The 12,383-nt window shown below is 43.6% G+C and overlaps 1 protein-coding gene across 1 annotated transcript in view; it reads right to left on the bottom strand.

Moving 5' to 3' along the window:
* PTDSS1 (phosphatidylserine synthase 1) overlaps positions 1-12,333 on the bottom strand; it is a 62,893-nt gene extending 50,560 nt beyond the window's left edge. Inside the window, 2 exon segments of the mRNA XM_035727145.1 lie at positions 724-815; positions 11,925-12,333. Of these exon segments, the coding sequence (XP_035583038.1) occupies positions 724-815; positions 11,925-12,103 (271 nt within the window). The 5' untranslated portion in view covers positions 12,104-12,333.
* Between the last annotated feature and the right edge of the window lie 50 nt (positions 12,334-12,383).

The raw sequence follows: 12,383 nt of genomic DNA, 5'->3' as shown, positions 1-12,383 counted from the left end.
AGCAGGGAGCCCGATGCGGGGCTCGATCCCAGGACCCTGGGATCATGACCTGAGCCGAAGGCAGACGCTTAACTGACTGAGCCACCCAGGTAACCCCTTTAAAAACAAACAAACAAAAAACAAAAAACAAAAGACTTTTCCTCACTCTATAATCATGATGGGGGATAAAATTCACAGTAATGATTGTTTTTTTTTCACCTGATGATGAAAATTCATACCCTAAATGCATGATCAGCAAAATTTACTGTGATTAAAGATCACCTGGGACAACACATTATTTAAGTAATATTCATTACAGCACTGACCCTGTCCTTAGCAAAAAGGACTAAATAATAATTGAGTATTTTATGACTCAGCTGATATAGCAAAAATAGCAACAGGAACAGCTGACACTTACTGAGAGCTTACAATTTGTCAGTCACTATTCAGAGAATTTAACATGTATTAATTTAGTCAACCCTTTGAACAGTACCTACCTGACAATTTCCATTTACAGAAGAGAGAGACTCAAGCACTTGGGAAGAAGCTGGGGGACTTCCTCAGGGCCACAAGGCTAGCCAGTGGTGGAATGGGCAATTTGCCTCCAGAGCCTGTGCCCTAACCACCACAGGTTAGGTTTTTATTCCCATTTTCTGGTTTCATCTTCTAGATGGCATACCTCCCACAAAACACCAAAAGGGCACAATGCACAGGAGAAATGTGGTAAAGCATGACATCACTTACCATTGGGAAAAGCTAACACACTGATGATAAGGAAGAAGAAAATGACAGAGAGGATGCCCCTCCAGATGTTGTCCTCTGGGACAGAGTCATCCCTAAAACAGAAAAGAAAACAAGGAGTATTCATTTTCAGACCTAAACAGTCAATCCAGAAGGCATAAGAGTTGCATGTTCTAAATACCGGGGACTGTTAACTTCATTTTGCAAGCAAAGTCTTTACACACGCTACTTACTCCTCACTATCCTTTCCTAAGATAACACAATCTTATACTAAAGCCCAGTCTTACAAGAAATGCAGTTGGCAACCCTACATACCGACACATATTCCACTGAGACAAACATCTGAGAATCACTCTTCTTTATAAATTAAAAAAAAAAAAAAAAACACCCAGGATGTCAAAAGGTAAGGTTTATTTTGGAGAAATGCCTTTTGATTTCAATAATCACTAAAGATGACCTTTATGATGTACACTGTGGCAAAGAAATCTTTTGAAGTCAGAAAGCATAAGATTATAATGAAGAAGAGCACAATGCAATGAGATTATCAATTCTTAAAAATGGGCAGTTGGTCATCTAAGAGATGAAAGAAAAGGGCAAAATGTTGGGTAATAAGAAAGCACCAGAAAACATTATTAAAAGAAAAATCATGAGAAAATGGAATACAAGATTTACGGTCAGACCAGAAGCAAAAGCCCTATAAAGAAAGGGGATGAGTTTCCTCCCTCTGTGCCTGGTCATTTCTATTCTATTGCTGTATTTATCTCTTCCATAACCCTAGTAACTGAAATGATTCCATTTGTTAGTTGGTATGTTGTCTGTCTTCAATATAGAAAGTAAACTCCTCGGGCACCTGGGTGGCTCAGTCAGTTAAGTGTCGGACTCTTGATTTCAGCTCAGGTCATGATCCCAGGATCGTGAGATCAAGCCCCACATCGGGCTCCGTGCTGGGCATGGGGCTTGCTTAGGATTCTCTCTCTACTCCTTCTTCTGCCCCCCCTCCCCTGTCCTGCCAAAACAAAACAAAAGAGTATACAGAAAGTAAACTCCTGAAGGCAGGGCATTATTCACTCATTGTATCCTCAAATGCTGGCACACAATAAGCCCTCAATGGATATTTGTGGACTGATTACTGATTAGGAAGAAAATCTATTGTATAAAACCATGTAAAATTTCCCAAATGGAAATTTTCTTAACATTGATAGCAGAGAAAAATTAGGTTGACAGTTTATATTTAAAAAAAAAGGGGGGGAGGGCGCCTGGGTGGCTCAGTCGGTTAAGTGTCTGCCTTCGGCTCAGGTCATGATCTCAGGGTCCTGGGATCGAGTCCTGCATCAGGCTCCCTGCTCAGCAGAGAGCCTGCTTCTCCCTCTGCCTCTGCCTGCCGCTCTGCCTACTTGTACTCTCTCTCCTTCTCTGTCATATAAATTAATAAAATCTTTAAAAAAAAAAGGGAAGTCTAGTAGCATACTTGGTGCTCAAGAGAATCAAACAAAGGAGGGAAAACAGAAGTCTCACACAATAAGATTTTCTGAATTATTGATAAGTAAGTATTAAGAAGCTCGAGAGAGGGAAGTCCAGCGTTTCAGTTCAAAAACGTGCAGGATGAGTAGACAGAAAAGAGAAGAACAGAACGGAAGAAGATATTTAGACATAATGAGACTAATAGCAATAAATTTAAAAGTGATTTTTGAAAGTTGGGTTTATCTGTGCAAGGACTGCAGTGAAAGAGCTTTCAAAAGACAGATATTAAGATTAAACATTACTGAAGGAAAAGAAAAGAGGTCAAAAAAAAAAAACCTTACAGGAAAATCAAGTTAACACATAAAAAAAATCTAGAACATCAGAATACATGAAGAGGTGTGGAATGAAATAGTTATCAATTACCCAATTAAAGACTAGGTCCTGGGTATTGGGCTTCAAAAGAGAAGTTAATTTAGGTACCAACTTCTGTTCATGCTAACTTTCTGCACCCTATTAAATGATTTCCAGATTTATAACAGGACTGAACATAAGGTTCCGAGGTAAGAAATCATACAGATCCCATTCCTTAAATCACCATCTGGCCCAACAGCACTAACACTAATGCTGGACAAACAATGCTTCACTGTTAACTTCATAGATCTGCTTATAAAACCAAACTACCAATCAGACAGACTTCCTCTTGCAGCAAAGTGCAATCATATTTTAATGTACACCCCAACAATTTAACATCTGCCCAGAAGTTATGAACACGGATGGCCCTAAAAATGCTAGCCCAATCATATACTAGGGTACTTGCCATGGCCTTTGGCTTAGGGAAGCCCTATATCCAATTTCCAAGACGAGCTTTTATTGAAGAATGGCTACACACAGGGACTGGGGGGACACAACGTCCTCATTCAGGCCAACATCACACTACTGATATCGGTAACAATAACGACAATAATAACAGCTCCCCTTTATCAAGTATTTACTGTGCACCGGGCGCTGGACAAGCAATTTCGAAACATCATCTCTAATTGTCACAACCCATCTGTGAAATGCGGTACTATCAATCATATTTTACAAATGAGGTAACAAAGGCTCAGAAAGGTTATGTAATTCTAATTTGCCCAAGCCTATAACTGTAAGAAGTTGCAGAGTTCCCATTTGAAACCAGGTCTGTTAGACTCTGAAGATGATGAGCTTTCTCTATGCCAAGCTGCCTCCTAAAAAAATTATGTCATCCTAAATCTATCTGACTCATGTTAGATGCACAGGGCTGGTATAAGAGATTTTGACAGGGCACACATCTGTAAATTACAAATATAATAAAAGCAAGGCTGAAATAAATTAACTGTTGCCTAGGAAAAGAAGGTTGACACTATAACTCATACTTTTTACTAAAATATATTCTGGATGATTCGAAGAAGTAAACAAAACAAACAAAACAAAAACAAAACGAAAACCCCCAAAACAAAAAACAAAAACCCAAAAAAGCTCTGGAAGAAACAATGGATGAATTAAAAAACTAAAAACAAAACACACCAATTCCAGAGTAGGGAAGACCTTTCTACAGTATGACACAACCCAGAAATCACAAAGGAAAAAAAACTGGTTAATCTGCATGACAAAGAAATCAGTAAAGGACAAGTGATAAACTTGGAACTTAGATCAAGGCAAAGAGTTAATTAACTTCCCTAATACACATAGCACTCTCCGCAAAACCAATTAACAGAAAGAACAACAAAATGGACAAAGGAAAAAAAACAGAACAAAAGGACAAAGAAAAAAACAAATAAAAAATGGGCAAAGGATATGAAGAGACAGTTCAAGAGCAGGAAATCCAGTGGCTCTCAGGCAAGTCAAAAGATGCTTACTCTCACTCGTGGTAAGAGACAGACAAATTAAAACAACACCGAGAGACCACTTCTTAATGTACCTATGACAAAGGTAAACATTGAATGACTGAGCTGGAAAGGATATGAAGAAAACTGTAAACAGGTAGTCTCTCACATTGCCAGGGGCAGTATAAATTGAAACCACTAAGACCTTAATGCAGGGCAATTTGGCAACATATTAACTTTATGAATGCATATACCCTGTGTCTTAGCAATTCCACAAATGGGAATTTACGCCACAGATATTCCCTAATTTACACAAAAATCACATAGTTACAAAGTTGTTCACTGTGGCATTATATGTATTAGCAAAAGAATGGAAACAAGCTAAATCAAAGTCCACTGAATGGGAACTGATGAAATAAATTACAGAATTTATTTATTCATAATGGAATACTAGGCAACCAGAAAAAGAAGGAAGAAGCTCTCTGTAAGTTGACTGCTACAGAATAAGACATTATGAGATAAATTTTAATTAACTGTTTTGAGAAGAATAATGTATCCACATTGCTTGAAATCCAAGCTATATCAAAGGGTATGCCAGAAAAGTCTCCCTTCTGCTCCTCTTTTCTCACCCTTGGAGGAAACCCGTGTTTATTTAAATTAAAATTTTGCCTAAACAAAGGGCGATAGCAAACCAGCAAATCAGTCTCTATTTAAGATTACTTGCTAGTCAAAATGCTTGAAGATATACATTAACTGTATAAAAACTTTAGGTCAGTAATAAAAAAAGATATAAAACCAATGAAACTGCAATTTCGTAAATTTTGAGCGATTTTATTAGAAAGACAGGATCAAACGGATGGCTTAGTTTCAGGAGGGAAAAAAACAGGCTGATTAAACCTGAAAAAAAGTAGCAGTGGGGTCTGAAAGTTGGTAGTTTTATATCTAATGGGGGGAAGCCTATCAAAGATGGACAGCAGTGTTGTTAGAGAAATGGAAAATACAGAGTACAAGGAGATCGGACTTCTATGCTCAAAGATGGGAGGGCGAGCGGGTGAGCTTCAGAAGGAATGCGAGCACCATCAGAGCCCAGCCTCGCTCGAGAGCGGAGAGGGTGTGCCCGCCACAGCGAGGCTGGCCCCTCACAAGAGGTAGGTGCACGGAAAGAACTCGAACACATGGCTGGTGAGGCTGCTGCCTAATGCCCCCGCCCACACGCCACCCTGCCAGCTCTCCCAGTTATGACAACCTTGACCACGGCCCTGACTTCTCCCCAAGGTCTACTGCTGCCATCGGCCACAAATGTCTCAACCTCTGATGCTCTGGACTTGCCAAGCAACTTCTACAACTGGCATTTTCTTTGCATGGCCCCCCAGTTCTGTGTGTATTATCTTGACTTGAAGGAGGAAGGAGATAAAGCTCTTGCTTTCTCTGGCCCAGAGTTACACACAAATAAGAGGCTGAGTGGAAGTAGGAGCCAGGGCTTCTGGAACATTGGCTCTAGGTCAAGACTGCTACATTTACCAAAATGATACAGACAGACAAGCTGGGGGGTGGGGTGGGAGGGGAGGGGTAGGCCAAGTCCTTTTCCCTCGCTGCCAAATTTAGAAGATGCTCCAGAAGCATGTGGGGGTAGCCCTGACTACATACGGTGAAAATACTGAATGCGCAGATTACAATAAAATTGTAATTTAAGCTCCAGAGGGCACACATTCCATTTCACTCCTCTGAGGTACCTCAGGCGCCCAGCACAATCCTTGGCCACAGCAGGCCTTCTCAATACAGTGGGTGCCAGAATGAGCGAGACGCTATGGCTGAGTGGGCCCAGCGACTCAGGTCACGTGAGGGTGAACCACAGCCTGAGCCCACGGAGTCCACTAACAGTGGCTTTCCTGTCCCGGTGGGGATGGCGAGTCAAATATTCAAACACTTCAAGTCCTTCTGTCAAATGCTGTTTCAACCAGTGTAAGGAACTAACTGCCCAGAGAACAGAGAATGTCCTAAAAGCAGGAAAGGTATAAGGAAAGTCCTGAACTAAAAAAAGTCTGCACTCAGAAAAAATTGTAGACTCAGATTCTGTGTCAGTTTAGTGTCTGACTATAGGCAGGCCGTGGGCGAGGCCGACTTCAGGAAACTGAAGCAAACTCCATGCAGTCACTCACATGTCACCTCGACAAGGCTTCCTCCCTGGGGCCAGGCAGAAAGGAACCTTTTCCCAGGACTCCTAAGGCTGCTAAGTAGGTTGTCCTCCCTCCCCCCATCTTCTCCTTCCTTTCCCTTTAATAGGAGTCCTTGAAATTGAGACACACCGGTAGGGTCATGTTGACAAGGCTGGTCCCTGTTAAGGATCCTCTCTCCCAGTGGAAAACCTAGTCCCAGGTTACAAGGTGGAGTGGTGTTAACTAGCTTTGGTATTGTCTTTAAAGACTACATTCATTTTATTTTACAGTAAGTTACAATCCTTGTCGAGAATTATAACTTAAGATCTATCAATGAAAGGAGAAGAGTGATATTTTTTTAAAGTTCTTATTGGATAAATGATTTCCTGTATTTGATTCATTTAGCATTTACTGGGTGTGTATCCTGGGATGATGAAGATACTTGGCCTCAAGAAACTGATATAGTAACAAATACTATAATGCCAGTAAGAGACACACAATAATAAAAGATACTTGAAAGTACATAAACATGTCTTCCTCAAACAATCGAGAAAGGTGTCCGGGAAGGCACCCATCCAGGTGGACTGTGCAGGAGGCCATGGGCTCGTGTGTAGACAGGAGGCACCGGGAGGTGCTGTCCAGCAGCAGAGGGCCGCCAGCCTGGCACTGGGTGTGGGGTCGGTGAGCCAGCTGGGCCTGCTGTGTGCCCTGCGTGCAGGTGTCAGGGGTGGGGGCCAAGGCTAGAGAAGGAGAACCCCTCCACAACGAAAGACCTCAGAGTCCAGCCAGCATTCCCTACAGGTGATGGGGATGAAGGGACAGACTGTATGCAGGGACAGATGGGGTCACAACTTTGTCTTAGAAGGTCATGAGGGCAGCAGTGTGAAACACAGGTGCAAGGGAGGTGGAATAAAGGTTTGGGAGCATACTATCCCAAAGGATAAGGGGATTGCTGAGCCAAGGCCTGGGCCTGGCTCAGAGAAGAGAAGAGTTCTGAGAGCTGTGAAGGCCCAGTGAGACCTAGGGAAGATAAACTAGGTCTACTCCAGGTGACCAGACACCTGGACCGTTGAATAGCTGAGCTGAATTAAATGGGTTACCAGGGCCAGGAGCTCAGAAAGCAGTGTGGCTGACTGGTAAGACCTGGTTTCTGGATTCAATGAGACCGAAAACCTGCTAACTTCCCTACAAAAAATCTGAGGCTACAGGGATTATTGTCACAAGACTAACTGTATTACCCTCGGTAACAGAATTATAGCTAAAATGCTAAACACCAGGTAGCAATTGGTAGGCATGCAATCTCTCTGAGGAAAGGCAGCATTTAAACCAAATAAACGTCGGAAGTTACCCAGGAACCTAGTTCCTATAGAAGACCCCAAAGAAATATGGATTCATTTTCCCCTCCAATAAGCTTATAATTGTATTAGGGACCTAAAACACCAGACGTAAATATAAGAAAGGACAGAGAAGATGCTTACTGAAATCCAAGGAGAAATGGGATTCAAATAGGAAGTGGGGAAGAGAAACGTGAAGATCACTTGTAACTGGACCTCATCAGAGGGCACCACCTGACAGCGTACTCTGCTCCCCCCCCCCACCCCACCAGGGCTGGTTTAACCCCAGCACACAGCCGCTGTGGACCATCACTTAACAGAGCTGGTGTCAGGGAACAAGGACATCCAGGCCTTCTGTTAATGGGAGAGAAAGAACATGACGTACACAAAGGAAACAGAACCAAGACAACTGAATCAGCAGTATCAGGAGACGTTTTCTAATGGGATTTATATGGGCAAAAGGGGAAAGAATGGGGAAAGTTGGCAGGTCTCCATGAGGGGGTGACAAAGAAGGCAGAACTAAGTAAGGCTCAGGGACCTGAGAAGAATGGGAGCTGCAAGTCTACTCAGGGAAATGAAATAAAAACCATTCTTAACAAGTAAATAAGAACAAATCAACCAAAAGTCTGTCCATGTCCCTGCCCTCCTCTGTCTCCTGAGTCTCCTATCAAGGAGAAAGCCAGCACAAGACAGACTAAGCAGCTCAGGGACAGCAAGCTGCAGGAAGGCAATCTCTTCTGGGGTAAGTGAGGACTGGACGAGGTTGTCGGACAGGCACTCCTGGAGAGGTGGATTCCATGGTTTTATTGCCGAGTGCCTCTTAAGGAAAGGGTGGGCTGCTGTGAACGGGATTTAGTAGATTTGGGTGTTTTCAAATCTGATGTTTTTTTGTTTTTGCCATGAGGGCCATTCACTGTGTCCAAGTTTGCCAATCTCTGAAAGCAGAATAAATATGAAACACCTCAGTAATTATACTCTGAACTCGAGACAAAGGTTCTCCTTGTCCCATTTTGGCTGAACAAACTTCCAAGACCTATGCCAAAGCATTTATCTTATACGAAGACTTATTCTAAAACGTGGCAAAATGAGCTTGGGGAGAATGATTCGATGGCATCTGGTTTATTTTTAATGATAGTGAAAGAGACAGGAGATTTAAACACTATGAATTAACAGTGAGTTGGCCTAGTTGCTATTTAACAAAAGAACTACTTGACAAATCCAAACCTGTCTCAGACTTGTGTGCGTGGTATCTAATCCTGCACGATCCTAAATTCTTGCTGTGTCTCTGCAGTATGTGACAGGACCCAGCTACTGTTGCTCACCTACTGGTCACCTACTGGTCATACAGCACCCCGAAAGTATTCGATCTCCTGTTCTCCTACATCACTACTCTTTGAAAAACATACTTTTTCACTGTTACTGAAGGAACTGCACTGAACAGTCATCCAACTAAAATCCTGTTGTAAAGTAAGTATAAGGTACTGAAGACAATCATTACAAAAGAGCACAGAATGAATAGTTTTCATTTAAGAAGTCGCTACTTTCAATCTTTATGGAGAAAGAGCGATCACTGTAATGTCCCACTTTAAAGGGTCACAAATCATTACAAAAAATGAGTAAGAGGTAGTAAGTACCAACTGCACCAAGGGTGCTTATGATTTTATAGAAGGTGAAACTTGTTATTAATGAGTTCTTCAATAGATGGTTTCTCTTTATGAAATTATTGGAAGAAATAAAATGATTATTATTTTTGGAAAAGACCATAGTCTGAGGTTCAGATTATGCCTTTTCTATTACTTTTGACAAGCTATTAAAATTCATATTCTCTGCTGCAGTTTATCGACTGCTTTGGCAGAATATGCTGTAAAAGGGAAATTACAGAAGAATGTGACTTTCTGTAATAGGAAAGAGGAAGAGAGATCTATCCTTAGAGGACCTAGAATAATATTAAAGATAAAAGGCTGAAACAAACCGCTCATTCTTTTTCTCACTGTTTAGAATAAAATACCATAATTACTTTTCTTATGTCCAAAGAGACTCTTGCACTAATTCCGTCATTGTCAACCCACACAGGAGATGAGGTTAAACCGAACTTAATACTAAACAGACATGTGTGTTATCCAAGCAAAGGAATGTCCACTATTTCACTGCCTTCATCCTTTTTCTCAATAATAGAGCATACTTCCTCCTCGCTCCTTGACAAATACAATTTAGAAGACATTAGCATACAATGAAACGATGTAGCAGTTATGGCTAATGTTTACTGAGCACTTACTATGTGGCATGCACTGATCTAAACACAGATCCTCTAAAAAAAATGGGAACTAAATCCTCATGACAGATAATCCTATGGGGTATTAATAGGTATTTCCGTTTTACACATCAATAAGGAAACTGAGGCTTAGCAAAATTAAGTGGCCACACTGCTGTTAAGCAGTAAAATCAGATGACAGGATGAATTAAGTATTTGAGAGGAACCGTGATTAGGGACAAGAATGAGTTTTCTCCCAGGCTAGAAATATGTTCTTGGTTGGATATTATGGATAGGTCTGGTCTTACCCCACTGCACAGAATTAGCGGAAGGCTTTACAATCGTAGAAGCTGTATCCCTCAATCATTAAGAGTAATCGTTACATATGCTTTATAGTTTTAGGTAGATTTATGCAAACAGATAAACACAAAATAAGACCCAAGAGTCAAATGGATTGTGAAGGTAAGAAACAAGTGTGATGTGGGAAGATACTTCATTTTATGAAAATCTGAAAGATTGCAGTGATTCCCAATGGAGGCACCCCCGGCACTTGCGTGTGTGCAAGTGTGCATGTGTATATCTTGCAGGTATATGTGCACACACAAGCATTTATATAGGGGACAGTTCATTCTTTGTTGTACAGTGCTGTCCCGTGTGTCACATAATACATCTAGCGTCCTTAATCTCCACCCACTAAATACCGTAAGTGCCAATGCTTGTGACCACTCAATATACTTCTGCACATTTTCTGCTGACCTGGAACGAGAATCATTGATTGCTAGATAAAAATACTAAGAGAAGTAACTGACATTAATTGTGCATTGTGAATGAGGTACTCTGCTAAGTGCATTCACACATATTCATTTATTACTCCTAAACCCGTATGAGGTAAGTACATATTTTATCTCCATTTTACAAGTGTGGATCTTGAGGCTCAGAGAAAGGTTGAGAAACTCAACCATGGACACACAGACACTTGAAGCCAACAGTCTGGCTCCACAACTACACTTCTCTGGGTTGATCGTTTAAGCCATAAGAGTGTGGTAGGCATGCCTTTCCTTTAAAGGGGTTCAGTCAGAAAATACAAATCCTTGTTAAGTAGGACCCACAGTGTGTATGTCATTACGAACCTGGGATGGAATATTTCGCTGGGTTGGAGGTGAGGGGCCACATGTTCAGTGACTAGTTATATGATGTAGGTATCAAGAGTTGGGCTGGAGAGCTCCTGTGCACAAGTATATATTAGAAGAGCTTTGAGCGACTGTGTGTGTGTGTGTGTGTCTTCAGGGAGAAAAGAGTTGTACTATGCTGAGGTTTATGGGTTTTATTTATCACTTCCACAGCGCTTACTATGCACCAGGCACTGCCACAACTGCTTGACAATATCTCATTGTGCAGCAATGTGCACAAGAGGTGATAGGTAGCAGCTGCGCTGGAAGGGGAAAGGTCAGCTTTGATACAGATCTACATCATTTGTGTTGTGGTCTGTTTGAGGCTGGGGGAAGGGTTATGCTAGATGGTTTGTGTGCCACAGATACCGGAGGTGCTGCATGGGCAACACTGGGTAGTGCAACTCACATGTGCATTTTGTGCATGGCCGGTAGTGAATACTGGAAGAGATCCAAAGGAAGGGTCCTGGTTGTGCCCTGGGCCTGTGTATGGTGCGTGAAAACGCTGTGGACCGGGGTGCTTTCAGCGTGTAGCGGTATGTGCTCAAAGTGGTGCACAGGAGATGATTCATACAGTGTGCTCCGTAGGGACGGTGACTGGAGAGGAGGGGGGCGCGTCGTGATGTGTGTGGGGAGCGATGCTCAGTACGATTGGAGAGGTGGGCATCGCGCTAGGTGACCCGCGAGTGCTCCTGATGTGGCCCGAAGCGCTGTATAGGAGGTAGTATAGGGTGGGGGTTGAGGGTGGGGGTTGGAGAGTAGGGGCGAACGCCAGTCCAGAAGCGCCGTAGGGCAGGAAGCTGGATGTGCTGTGAGACACCGCGCCCGCGGAGGAGCTGATGGGCGGTGGGTCTGCGAGTGTGTGCGTGGAACAGCCAGCCCGATTCCTCATCCAGAGCTCCACCGGCCCACGCTCCTCACCACCGCCTCCCGCCAGCCCCTTCCCGTCGCCCAAGGGCGCTCCCTCCACGCGGCCCGGCCCGTCTCACCGGGTGAAGGCGAAGTACATAAGGCTGACGATGGTGAAGCTGAGCAGGGTGATGGTGTGCGGCCGGTAGAAGAAGTCGATGGTGATGTCCTCCACTTGCTGCTCGTTGATCATCCGGAAATGCATCTTGTAGTTCACATCATCTTTGCTCAGGGTCCGACTCCCCACGCAGGACGCCATGGCCCGCCTCCCCGTCCTGCGGCGGCGGCGGTGGTCCCGGCCCGTGGAGGCTGGGACCCCGGAGGTGACGAGCCGCTGCAGGAGGGCAGCGGGACGATGGGGCCGGATCTGGCGCGGAGCAGAGGCTGGAAGCCGAGGGAAGGACAGGCGCGGGAGGGCGGGGTCGCGGCGCCGCCAACGCGGCCTCGGGCGGGGGGGCGCTGCCGGCAGTATCGCCGCCGGCGTTCCGGGAGCCGCATCTCTGCGGACTCGTGGCGTCTTCACATTCCCAGTGGACGAG

This window comes from Zalophus californianus, chromosome 4 (assembly GCF_009762305.2).
Source record: "Zalophus californianus isolate mZalCal1 chromosome 4, mZalCal1.pri.v2, whole genome shotgun sequence".
Classification (NCBI taxonomy): Eukaryota; Metazoa; Chordata; class Mammalia; order Carnivora; family Otariidae; genus Zalophus; species Zalophus californianus.
This window is presented reverse-complemented; position numbering and strand designations above follow the sequence as displayed.